At 39.8% G+C, this 13,324-nt stretch overlaps 1 protein-coding gene across 5 annotated transcripts in view; it reads right to left on the bottom strand.

Annotated features, from left to right (window-relative positions):
* smarcd2 (SWI/SNF related BAF chromatin remodeling complex subunit D2) overlaps positions 1 to 13,324 on the bottom strand; it is an 83,352-nt gene that overhangs the window by 11,858 nt on the left and 58,170 nt on the right. For 3 of the 5 annotated variants that reach the window (XM_084669803.1, XM_084669804.1, XM_084669805.1), the window contains 2 exons: positions 5,278 to 5,379; positions 2,665 to 3,285 (listed from right to left, as the gene is read on the bottom strand). In XM_084669803.1, the coding sequence (XP_084525929.1) occupies positions 3,088 to 3,285; positions 5,278 to 5,379 (300 nt within the window). In that variant the 3' untranslated portion in view covers positions 2,665 to 3,087. Of the gene's footprint in view, positions 1 to 2,664; positions 3,286 to 5,245; positions 5,380 to 13,324 lie in introns of those variants that run through there. The other 2 variants (XM_084669807.1, XM_084669806.1) reach the window with 2 other exon arrangements.

The following is a 13,324-nucleotide window of genomic DNA, read 5'->3' as shown; positions in this document are numbered from 1 at the left end:
AGCCAGACATCACTCGGCTCATGTCTCAGCAGAAGCAGTGCCATTCTTCCCACTAAGTCAGAGGATGATGGTTGAGTAAGCTGTGCTATATAAAACTTGCGTCAATTTTTATGATTGTGGGGGAGTGGTGATGTTCTAAATGGCTTATAACCTGTGTATGTTTGTTCCCTCGGTGCAGTGAATGACGGTGGAACGCTGTAACAGTGGGTTTTGCGGACAAGGGAGACCCACACGCAGCGAGCGGCGACAGACCAAGCAGCCGAAAGGGTTGAGAGCGTTGCGGCAATCTGGACTTTGTTATTATTATTTGGGACTTGGGAATACCAGCACGACTGGTGGGGGTGTGCTGAGGTTGGATTTAAGTTATTTTCTAGTAACTTTATTTTATTATTAAATACACTGTAATAAAAGGGTGGATCCCAAACTGCAACTTGTTTGTTGACTTCCCTCAGTGCCCTACATATACATTTTTCTATATATATATACTGTTGTAGAAATTTTGGTCATATGCATAGATGTATGTGTATAAAATCTATAAGCTTCTATGTTCATTGGTAAGAGACAGGAAGGGAAGATAATTAAGTTTAGTTCAAAGGAATGTGAGGTGCTGATGGCTCTGTGGGCATTTTACTCTGGGGGATGGGTGAAGCATCTTATATGGCCTTCTGTCTGCTCAGTGTAAGGGGCTATAGAGGCAGTTGCTCTGAACTTTGGCTATAGAAGGACTGTGTCCTGTTTCATTGTTTGTGTTAATTAAAAGTATTGTTTGAAGATGACCACACAAAGGACAGTTGACCATTTGGCTGGCCAACTCCTAGGGCTTTATTATCTTATACCCTGGAGAGAGATGCCACATCAAAGAACAGTGAGACAATTGATGTGGAGATGTATTGTTTCAAGCTGTCACTAAGTTGAGTTAGCCAATCACAGAGTTTGCTACATTGATTGATTGACCTTGTAGAATGCCATTTGATCTAAAGTTTATATAAGGCTGCGCATGTGTGATAGTTCTCTATCACTCTTGCGAACAATTTGTGACTAGCGCACCCTTCGTAATGACTGATCAGCAAAGCTTTGTTTAATCATATGTAATTGTATAGTCTAAATAAATTGTATTGAAACCGCCATCTTCGACTATTCAAATCTACAGTCCAGCTAGAATTTTCTTTCACAATACCTTAAGCGCTGTTGTGGCCAACTAGAAACTCATCATATCTATAACTAGCCTACCGCTATGTAAAAAAGGAGTGCCCACCCGCGAAAATCATGTGCTGCTAACAATTGTATGGCGCCAAGTTGGCATGTTGTCCCAGGGATATACTATTTAGTTAGATGGTCTGCAAGTTTTTTTTTTATTGGCTAAGCTAACCCTTGGTCTGAAAGAGTTTGAGAAACACTGCTCTGCAACATCTGGAAGATCAGGAGATACCTGTCTGAGCATTCCACCCAGCTGCTAGTCCAAGCACTTGTCCTCTCAAAGTTGGACTACTGCAACTCGCTGCTCGCCTGTCTCCCAGCATGTGCAACCCGCCCTCTCCAGAGGATTCAGAACGCAGCAGCCCGTCTGGTCTTCAATCTACCCATACGCTTCCATGTTAGACAGCTCCTCATCTCCCTCCTTTGGCTTCCCATCACGGCCGTATCAGATTCAAGACTCTGGTACTGACGTTCCGAGCGGTGAACGGGACTGCATCCAACTACATCAAGTCTCCTCCAGCCTTACACCCCCACCCGCCACCTACGGTCTTCTTCTGACAACCGTCTGGTGGTCCCACCGCTCAAGAGCGCCCAGACACAACACATCTATTCCTGTCTGGCCCCCCAATGGTGGAATCAACTCCCAACCTCCATCAGGGACACTGACTGTCTCCCCACTTTCAAGAAAAGGCTTAAGACGCACTTGTTCCGGAATTACAACGGCACTTAGGAATGATTGGCTGGACCTGATATTAGTTCCCTCCAGGATCACAATGACTCTTATTGAGAGAACCAATTCTTGCTGGTTTGTTGTAACTATCTTAAAATGATTGTACTCGCTGTGAAATATATTATTGTTGCTTGGTTTTTCCACAGGTACACTCTTACACTTTTGAGGTTCTTGCTGTTTAATTGTAACTTGTCTAACTACGTGCTCTTATTGTTCTTCCCTTTGGGACTTATTTGGTTTTACAATGCATGCTTCATGTTTGGCTACCCGCAATGTTTGTGGCTATCTCGTTGTTATGATCAGTGACTTATGCACTTTTGTAAAACTCTCTCTTGGAAGTTGCTTTGGATAAAAGCGTCTGCTAAATGTATAAATGTGAAAAAGAGCGAGATAGACGAGCTGTCATTGCCTACAATCAAGCAGAAGAGACACAAACCCATAGCCTACATCACAAACCAACTGAGACATTTTGGAAGATTGACGACAAAAGTTAATCATCAAAGTGTAGTAGGCTATGACCCACAGTACATAGCCTATTTTATCGGGCTGGGAATCGATAACAAATTGTAATAATAATAATAATAATCGCACCCTATGGTGTGATTAATTGCATTTTCCCCAAGCTCATTATCCTCATGTACAACACTGAATTAAATCAATTAACACAATTGAGTATATTTTAAATAGAACATATTTTGACATTTCGTGAACTGTAAAGACAGGGAACTACAGAATAGTCATACTTTTTTCTATTTATTGTAACATTGTTTCAAACTGATATTTTTCCAGCTAACAGCCAGTTGTCAGCACATTTAGAGACATCAAACATTTCCATGGAGGGCGCCTATGTACTGATCTGAATGAGGTGCTCTGTGGTGGATGGGTTCAAACTACTCATTAATGGGAAATGTAGTTTTTATGTTGTATTTGCACCGGTGTTCATGTAGGGTCGCAAATGTGCTCTTGCTTTTCAGCATGGCTTGCAGTTGGACAGAACGGGGGTCAGTTGGTGGGTTAATTTTGTTGATCGAATCATTGTTTAAATTTCTATTGTTGAACTTGTGTTTATTTTGGTATGTGTCGTGTTGGACGTTAGTTTGCTTAGTTCTATTGTTCACACTGAGTGTGATGGTTAGCAAGCTAGATCGCTAGCCAGGCTGTTACAGCGCAGGACAGATGCAAAAGGGTATCGCAGGACGCAGCCTATGAGGTTTATCCGAGTCATGATTATTAATAGGCCACAGAATATCCCCTCGGTGGTCACTCTTGAAGGAAGTGAAATAGAGGTTGTTGACTCTTATAAATATCTGGGTATTTTGATTGATGACTCCCTCACTTTTCAGCCACATGTGCAGTACCTGGTGAAAAAGTTTAGATTAGTGATATTGTATAAATGCATGCCTCTGATAACTGTCTTCGTATGGTGGACACAGCTTTCCATGCTTCACTGCGATTCATTACAAATTGTAAAGCTGTTACTCACCACTGTGAGTTATACTCTCGGTTAAGATGGCCTGCTTTGGCCACCCGTAGGCTCTGTCATTGGTACACTTTCATTTATTAGGGCAATACTTGATCTACTCCCAAAATACCAAAAGTGCTGGGCTCCTTGCTTTCTCAGAACTTTGTTATGCTTGCTGTCCCAAATGCCAGAATGGAAATGGGAAAAAGGGCTTTTATGTATTGTGCACCCTTATCATGGAATGTGTTGCAGAATGATTTAAAACTTAGAGAACTGATACCACTTTTAAATCTAAAATGAAAGAAATGGAGGCAGGTTCCCAAAAATATCAATGTTTTTACATCAACCAGGTTATATAACTGACTCAAACTGTTTTTTTATTATTATATATTTTTTTTTTACATTTCTCATTCTGTGTTTTTCTGTCTGTAACTATGTGTTCTTATGTTGCTGCCTGCCTTGGCCAGGTTTCCCTTGAAAAATATTTTTAATCTCAATGGGACATTCCTGGTTAAAAAAAGGTAAAGCAAGAGAAGAAATCCCCCCCAAAAAGGAGGAATGAACATTTCCGGTTGCAAATAATAATGGTTTGAGATGCAAAAAAGGTATTGCGTTAATAGTGGTAAATGTATTTTGAATGGATTAATAATTCGAATTAATTGCTCAGATTAACGCGTTACCTTTTCCAGACCAACTATTTTACAAAGACTAGCCTACGGAAAAAAAGACAAATGTTGTCACATTACGTTGGGATGCTTTTGCGATGGCTGTTGGGGCAGTAAGTTGCATAAATAAAGCCTATACAATGTTTATGATAGCTTTCAATGCGAAAAAGGAAATGTCAGAGGAGGTGAAAGGCTTGGTGACCGGCGCGGAGAAATGCGCGTCTAGTGTGAACAGCATCGCGCCATTCGTAGCCAATTGTGGTGCTTCAGGGCACTTCACAGCTAGTGTGTCCCAGGCTTAACGCTACAACTTGCTCACTGCTATCACAGATGTTTGAAATGTGTAGCACGATTTGTTTAACATTTCAACCGACTTGAATTGTCACAAATCGAATATCAATTAGCTCAGAGTGCATTGTTACATCCCTATTCAAAACCCTTCTGTACACCTAACTCAATCTGCTAAACTTAATATGTGCATTTTAGAACGTTTTTAAGACGCATTCCCTCCTACTCATTGCCTCTTATTATCAAATATGTCAAAACTTTCATTTTTAATATATAAGCAAAAATAGCAAAAAACATGTTTTCAACTTGTCATAATAGGGTATCATATGTATGATATAAATCAAAAAACAAATCTAGGCCGTGATCATGCGGTAACATTTGATAAATTATTAACAAGCCACCAAACCAAGACATGGATAAGTACTGTTGAATGGTGGTTGGCCATGGCAAGGCTGCATTGTTTTGACATTATTGATTTGACATACCAACTCACAAAAACAAAATAGGTGGATTTGCACATTATAAAACAATGAGATCAGTGTTTCCCCTAGGATTTTTTTTTTGCAGTGGGGGAAGGTCTGTCCGACCCCCCCACACACACACACCTTAGGCCAAAATAAAGTTCTAACCCTATATTTTGGAGTAGGTTAATGTAATAGTCTAATAACAAATGTAATATTGCATATATTTGTTCCTATTTTCCGTAAAGCAATACAGTTAGGCTACTTAAAGTATGTTCTAAATGGCAGAAATACCAACACTGCTGATAGACGGCCTAAAATCTTGTACAGCCCTATTTCTGATACCGTGGCGGCAGAAATTTAGCCGTGGTGGGCCGCCACGACAAAATCAACATAGGGGAAACACTGGAGATATTGAAAGGTGAAGGTCGGAATACTTTACGTTCATGGCTAAATGTTCTTCTAGAAGCAAACCTTTGCGTTAACGTATCTGCCCACAGCCTCAGGAACCCACGGGGCCTGGTAAAATTCTGTCCGCCTCTCCTCCTCTGGGTTCCCTGCAACATCCATCATCAGCTGTAAAACAAACACAAATATGACATTATGTAGTATAAAATTTGTAAAGAGGACTTAAAAAATCCTACTTAAAGGGCAACCATTAAATTATTTTAGTTGTATTCTTTTAATCTAACATTGATGTGCTCTCGTACTGTACATAAAAATGAATACTGGATATCGCTAGAAAAAAAAAAGGGAAAACATGGTTAAGGCGGCAGGCGTGTATGGCTTAGGCGGCCGCCCAAACTGAAAAGTGCTGCGGGAAACCCCGGCAGTTTGTCAACAGTCCGAATGTAGCTCTAAAACAGGGGCACTCATTGGACATGGGCTCATTCTCAAAAGTCCCAACTGGAAAATGGCTATTTTCACAGCCCTGTAGAGGAGATCTTTGTGAACAGATTGGCATCAAACTCATTTTCAGAGAGGGCCACATCAGCATTATGGTTGCCCTCAAAGGGACAGTTGTAACTACGATGTAACAATGTTTACAATGTAAACACATTGTTTTTAGCTGTAACTTTTGTGAACATATTCTGCTGCGATTGCAGTCTGGCTTTTAATTCTAAGACAATCTAATGTTTTTCTCGGAAGATAAATTTGGCATATTTATCTCTGTGTTTGCTGTCAAAATGCTGACGGAGATTGTACTCTTTAACAACCGACATTGCCTCATAACACAAAATACATACCGTTTATTCTCCTTGAAGCACAAAAATGTAGGCTATTCCCAGGCGTGGACTAATGCACAGGCTTGCCTAGGCTGCAGCCTAGGGGCCCCACGTGTGCAGGGGGCCCCGGATTGGCCGGACTGTTTTTTAATATTTTAAATGTACTTCAGCTGGAACAAAATAAAGACCCTAATTGGCCGATACAAAACTTTTTTTTATTTTTTATAAGCAAGTTATTGGGTAGATGTGACTTGGGTCACATCTGTCCAATCAGCTGCTGCTGGTCAAATCATATCAATCATATTCATTACTCACTGCTATTGCTAGATGGCACAGTGGCAGAATGACCGAAAGAAAGTATTCAAGGGGTGATTGACTCTTTGATGATTCTTTAACCTTTAGATATGTGAGTTCTAAATATTTCCGACGCTTCCACCAGAGTGAGTTTTTTTTCCAGAACGGAAGCTAGCTAGCTTTAGTTAGCTTTCGTTACCTAGCAACCGAGCATAATACTCGTAGCAATGCTACTACCTGCTAGTGTTACTCGTTAACCTCCTAATTGTAAATTTTGAAGCCATACTATAGTGTTTGTCATATAGTTTTTGTCTATCAGAAAATCGTCGGTTGGAATTTTCTGAATCACACATGTGCGACTTTACTCTGTGAGACCCGCATTCGAACGAAAACAGTCACGGACATCCACTGCTTTTTGGAAGGCCAATAAAGACCCCTTTCCTGTTCTCGCACAAGTAGCACGAGTCTTCCGCTCCTTGTACAAGTGTAGATAGGGGGCGACTTTTCAGCACAGCAGGACATATTTTAGATGAGAAGAGGAACAGGTTAACTCCTAAAAATGCTGATATACTTATACTCATTAAGGCAAATCTGCCAGTGATCCTACTTAATCAGAAGTAAGGTTTGAATACTCTAGTATGCCCCCTTTCCGAGTGAGTGAATGCGTCCGTCCTGAAGAGAGTGAAGTGAGAAAGTGAGTGAATATGAGAGTGAGTGAGTGAGACACTATGCAGATAAATATACACGTTTAGTATTTTTGTTTAATTGCTGACTTCCTGTGCACTATTAATCTTTATTCTGTCTAGCCTGTTTATGTTGCAGTTAAGTTTGTATTATTATTTTTCCACGAGAAAGCTACTGTATAAGATTTTTGGTGGCCAAGCCGCGAAGCGGCGAAGCCACCTAGAGGGTTTCTACTTATTATTATTATTATTACACATCTTCTTCTGCCATGGGAGTCTATGGCAGCCCCTAGAACCACATTGTCAGAAGTTGTGAAATTTGGCACACTCTTTGGGACCAGTCCCCTCATCAATTTCACCAAGTTTCATGTCTCCCATGCCAACCATCTAGCGCCACCAATGGGTCAAAGTTGAAGGTGTGTTTACACATGTTACTTTTGAACCATATGCCCCATTGTCCAAAATGAGTTATTGTTGGATTCCCTGGATCAAGACGATTTCAACGCACTGTATGACATCATACCCAGTTCTATAGATTCTCCGCCATATTGAATGTAAAGAAAAAACATTTTTTCGCTACTCCTCCTCCAATATTTGCCTCACAAAAATCATCCCCTGGAGCTTAGATTTTTGCAACAGTTTGGTAGTTACAGCCACATCAAATTTATGTGGCTGAATTGATGTGGCCGCCATTTTAAATATAACGTTTTTTCGCTACCTCTCCTATAAGGTGTCAGAAGACAAAACTTAGTATTTACCTGGAAACTTGTAAATATTACTACTTAAATACCGCTGGTCGTAAGTTGGTATCTACAGGAGATATATATGGTAAATTATAATGTGTTATTGGGTAAATACCACTGCTACTAAGTAGGTAAAGACGGCCAAGCTCCAGCAGAATTACGAAAAAAAAACTCTATTATTACCATGCAGTTACCTAAGGTTAATGTCGGTAACAGTCCACGTCTAATGAGAATATAAGATAGTACTTTCCAATAAAATACCTTTTCAGATACATTTATCGATGATGGCCTCATTTACTTGGCTGGTATAGCCTACCTACCTTCGTGGGAAGAGTTTTACTCTACTATCATGGTAAATCTTCTTGGATACTGGGTATGTTCCTGCGCATGTTTGGACTATTTACTCAGTAAGTAATCTGAAACTGGACTGTAAAAGGAAGCCGTGTTTGTTTCTATGGTGTTACCAGGTTCTTACCATATTCTTTGTGAGCGAATACCGCTTTGTCAATGTTACCCTTAGTATGAACTTGTACTATACGTTCCAAGGCGACGCCAGGTAAAACATGGCTATGTATTCAGTAAGTAATCTGAAACTGGACTGTAAAAGGAAGCTGTGTTTGTTACCATGGTGTTATCGGGCTTTTACCATATTCTTTTTAAGTGAATACCACTTTGTCAATGTTACCCTTAGTATGAACTTGTAATATAAGTTCCAAGGCGATACCAGGTAAAACATGGTTATGTTCTTAGTAAGTAAGCTGAAACTGGACTGTAAAACGAAGCCGTGTTTGTTTCCATGGTGTTACCAGGCTCTTACCATATCCTTTTCAACTGTTCATTCCCTTTTCATGCAATAAACACAAACTTGGATTATGTTTCAAAGGAAAACGTGACACTTCACTCTGTAAATTGTAACATTATTGACCAAACATGAACAAATACAAAGGTTAAATCTATACAAACCTCCATATAAAAACTCAAAATTCAATAACTTCATACCATAGAACACGTCAGTATTAGTTTGGCCCCTATGGTTTGTCTTTCTACAGCTCCTGTAACATAAAACATAGTCTACAAATATCTAAGATTCTACCTATTTTAGAATAAAGAATAATCGATTGCCACATTTATCTGAGTGTATCCTGTGTGGTAGCCAAGGATGCTGTGGTAGTTTTGGTTCTTTAGAAGTGGTTGCACACTGTGGGCATCATTTTTTCCTTGCCAGTAACCTCTCCCTTTGGAGCCTTCTTAATAAGCTTTTACCGCCTTGAGCCATCCTCTGAAGTAATATTTTTGTAAATGTCATTCTACTAAAACAGATGTTCAATGAGTCTAAGTTGCATTAGCACTCACAAGCTTCGTTTCTTAGCGAGAAAAACTGTGGACGCAGATATCACGCATCGTGAGATTAAAATGGCTAGCAAAGATTTAAATGGCTAATTTTGGCCTAAAAATATGTTCTGGACCAATCATCGTTGTACTGGTAGGTAATGGACGATAATAGACCGATGGTTCATCCAATCACCTAACTAATATATGGAAGTTCCGGGTTTTATTCTGAAAAGTTTCTGTCATCAATGAGTGGTTTCGACAGTTAGTTTGTTTCGTGAGTTAACTCCAGCAGCAGCCTTGCATTACTAGGTAAGTCACAAAATAACACACAGGCTAATTACATCATTTATTTGTCAAGAAAAAGTATAGAAATCCATATTAAATTATTGCATTTTGATCTTGTGCTAATAACAATGTTATTAGCACAAGATCAAATAAAGTTAGGCTTTGGTTAATGATAGCACATTGCTAGACAGCTAACGCTACCTCAGTCGACATTGCCTGGTTGCTCGTCCACGTTGCTAACATGTTTATTTTCTTTTTATGATCTGTCTTGTAGTTCACAGTCCAGGATGATATCCACCGCTATCGTGTTCGGCGCACCAGGAGCATGACCCTCTGCTGAAAACTAAATGTCGACAAGAGCACATATCTTTGACTGCCATCATTGGGGCAATTGTGATTTAACCTTTGTATTTGCTCATGTCATGCCATGGAAACAGTGCTCTAATTTAAAATAATGTTACAATTTACAGAGTGAAGTGTCATGTTTTTCTTAGTAACAATCCAAGTTTGTGTTTATTGCATGGAAAAGGGAATGAACAGTTGAAAAGAATATGGTACTAAGAGACTGGTAACGCCATTGAAACAAACACGGCTTCCTTTTACAGTCCAGTTTCAGATTACTTACTGAGTACATAGCTATGTTTTACCTGGTATCGCCTTGGAACGTATAGTACAAGTTTATACTAATGGTAACATTGACAAAGCGGTATTCGCTCACAAAGAATATGGTAAGAACCTGGTAACACCATGGAAACAAACACAGCTTCCTTTTACAGTCCAGTTTCAGATTAATTACTGAGTACATAGCCATGTTTTACCTGGTATCCTTGGAACTTATATTACAAATTCATACTAAGGGTAACATTGACAAAGTGTCGCTTACAAAGAATACGGTAAGAGCCCGGTAACACCATGGTAACAAACACGGCTTCCTTTTACAGTCCAGTTTCAGATTACTTACTGAATACATAGCCATGTTTTACCTGGCATCGCCTTGGAACGTATAGTACAAGTTCATACTAAGGGTAACATTGACAAAGCGGTATTCGCTCACAAAGAATATGGTAAGAACCTGGTAACACCATGGAAACAAACACAGCTTCCTTTTAAAGTCCAGTTTCAGATTACTTACTAAGAACATAACCATATTTTACCTGGTATCGCCTTGGAACTTATATTACAAGTTCATACTAAGGGTAACATTGACAAAGTGGTATTCGTTTACAAAGAATACGGTAAGAGCCCGGTAACACTATGGACACAAACACAGCTTCCTTTTACAGTCCAGTCTCAGATTACTTACTGAGTAAATAGTCCAAACATGCGCCAGAACATACCCAGTATCCAAGAAGATTTACCATGATAGTAGAGGAAAACTCTTCCCGCGAAGGTAGGTAGGCTATACCAGCCAAGTAAATGAGGCCATCATCGATAAATGTATCTGAAAAGGTAATTTATTGGAAAGTACTATCTTATATTCTCATTAGATGTGGACTGTTACCGACATTAACCTTAGGTAACTGCAGGGTAATAGTAAAGTTTTTTTTTTGTAATTCTGCTGGAGCTTGGCCGTCTTTACCTACTTAGTAGCAGTGGTATTTACCCAATAACACATTATAATTTACCATATACATCTCCTGTAGATACCAACTTACGACCAGCGCTATTTAAATAGTAATATTTATAAGTTTCCAGGTAAATACTAAGTTTTGTCTTCTGTCTTTACCTAATTAGGACCAGTGAAAATTACCCAGTAATAACCAGCACGTTAGTAAATAGTTAATGGGTAAATACTTCAAATGATCTCTGTATTTACCACCTTGGAACCAATCGGTAATACCCAATAATACAGAAAACATACCCAGTAATGACCAGCACGTTAGTATTTAGTTAATGGGTAAATACTTCAAATGATCTCTGTATTTACCACCCTGGTACCAATCGGTAATACCCAATAAAACACAAAACATACCCTTTACTTTCTATGTAAATAGAAACAATAGTAATAACAATATAAATGACAAGATATGTTTAAAAACAAACCAGTTTTAGTTAAATTACAGTTGAAATTACTGTAATTACAGAAAGAATCACTAGCTGTGTCTACTACCGCGCACTTGTGCACTTCGAACACTGACTTTCAGTGCTTAGGGCGCTTCACTCGCAATACCAGCAGAATTCAGTGCACTGAACACTACTCGCCCTAAACGGACGCCATCTTGGATACGTAGTGGAAGAGGAGGAGCCCTTTCGGCAGCTTTTTCCACTTGGGGTGGAGAAGCACGTTCATTTTGCCAGGTTTTGCGGGTGTTGTGAGCAGATTTGCGTCCGTCACTTCCGCCAAGTGTTTAACGTAAGTGTTCCATTTCAGACAGCACTTATCAGCGACGGAGTGCACTGAATATGTAAGTGCACTGTTTTGCAGTGCACTGTATTGCAGTGTACTTCATAGAGTGGAGTAGACACAGCCACTGTTGACGGCTGGCTGGGATTAACGTATAGCAAACCGCAACTTCCGCTACTCAACGGAAGTTGCACCCATAATCATTTCTACAGTAGACCCCCTGAGAATAAGGTGGATACCGTAGCTCTAGCGTAAAAGATCCCCGTGCAGTTTGACCCTCAATTACACATTTGCTCAAACCATTTTACCAAGGACGGTTTTGAAAACCTGGGACCATGTAAAGCAGGATTTGCTTTGAAGCTGTTGCTGAGAAGAGGTGCGTTATCCAACATTAGTTATGTCATCTCAAGCTGTAGGATGATTTTGTCGGTACAGTTATTAGCAATGCTCACGTATCCTGCATCTAGCACCTGCCTTTCTCCAGTTCTTTTAAATGATGATCTATACAGGCGTTAGCAATAGTCTAGACTGCTATTCGTTTTCTGGCTATTTTTTCGGAAGCTTCCCTTCTAATGCCGAATACAGCTAGTCTAGCTAGAGTCAGTTGCTAAGTAATGTATGTTGATGTGTTTAGACACGTATTTAGCATTCTACCTATAGATACAGGAGACATTAGCATTGCTAATAGGCTAACTGTTTGCGATAAAATCATCAATCATAAAAGCTTGCGTTTGTGATGAGCATACGGCTGGAACCGCACCTCTTTTCAGCAACAGCGGCTTAGCAAATCCTTCTCCTGAGACCCCGCCCATTAACTTATGTGCTCTATACTGGACATTTTGTTCACATGCATCTTGCTTTTTTCTTTTGAGCTACTCTATCAATCCCTGTTGTATTTGAAAAAGGACATCCCGGGCTTTCCATTGATATGTCATGTAATAGGGTGGGACTTTGGTAACTTCCTTTTTATTTCCATCCAAAATGGCCACCATTGCCGCAGGCACATTTTATGGAAAGAGGAGAGATAAGTCAATATCGTTTATCTATTTTGTTTTTACTATGATAATTGTATATTTTATTATTTATTAACTTCTGAGGAAATATAGAATTTTAGTTTTGAAAGCAATTAAATTATTTTTGGCTTGAATTAATAGGCCTTCCATGAATGTCAATTATAGTGGACACCAAGATCATCTTAATGTAAAATTGTTGTAGGAAACAGAACTGAAGCAGAGAGGATTCTTTTGTGGATCGTTGAGGGAAATTTAGATTTGGAGCTGTCAGATGATGAAAGAGATGAGGATGAGTTTGAGCCTGGAATAGAAGATGATGATAACAATAGTAATACTTGTCTTTGACTCTTAGTCCATCAGCACCGGATCACCTCAGAGCTGCATCCTTTCCCCTCTGCTCTTCTCCCTGTACACCAACAGCTGCACCTCCAATCATCTGTCTGTCAAATTTCTGAAGTTTTCGGACGACACCACCCTCATCGGGCTCATCTCTGACGGGGACGAGTCTGATTACAGGTGGGAAGCTGACAACCTGGTGACCTGGTGCAGCCAGAACAACTTAGAGCTCAATGCTCTTAAGACAGTGGAGATGGTTGTGGAC

The sequence above is a fragment of the Hypomesus nipponensis genome, chromosome 13 (genome assembly GCF_054491055.1).
Source record: "Hypomesus nipponensis isolate SF chromosome 13, ASM5449105v1, whole genome shotgun sequence".
In the NCBI taxonomy this organism is placed as follows: Eukaryota; Metazoa; Chordata; class Actinopteri; order Osmeriformes; family Osmeridae; genus Hypomesus; species Hypomesus nipponensis.
This window is presented reverse-complemented; position numbering and strand designations above follow the sequence as displayed.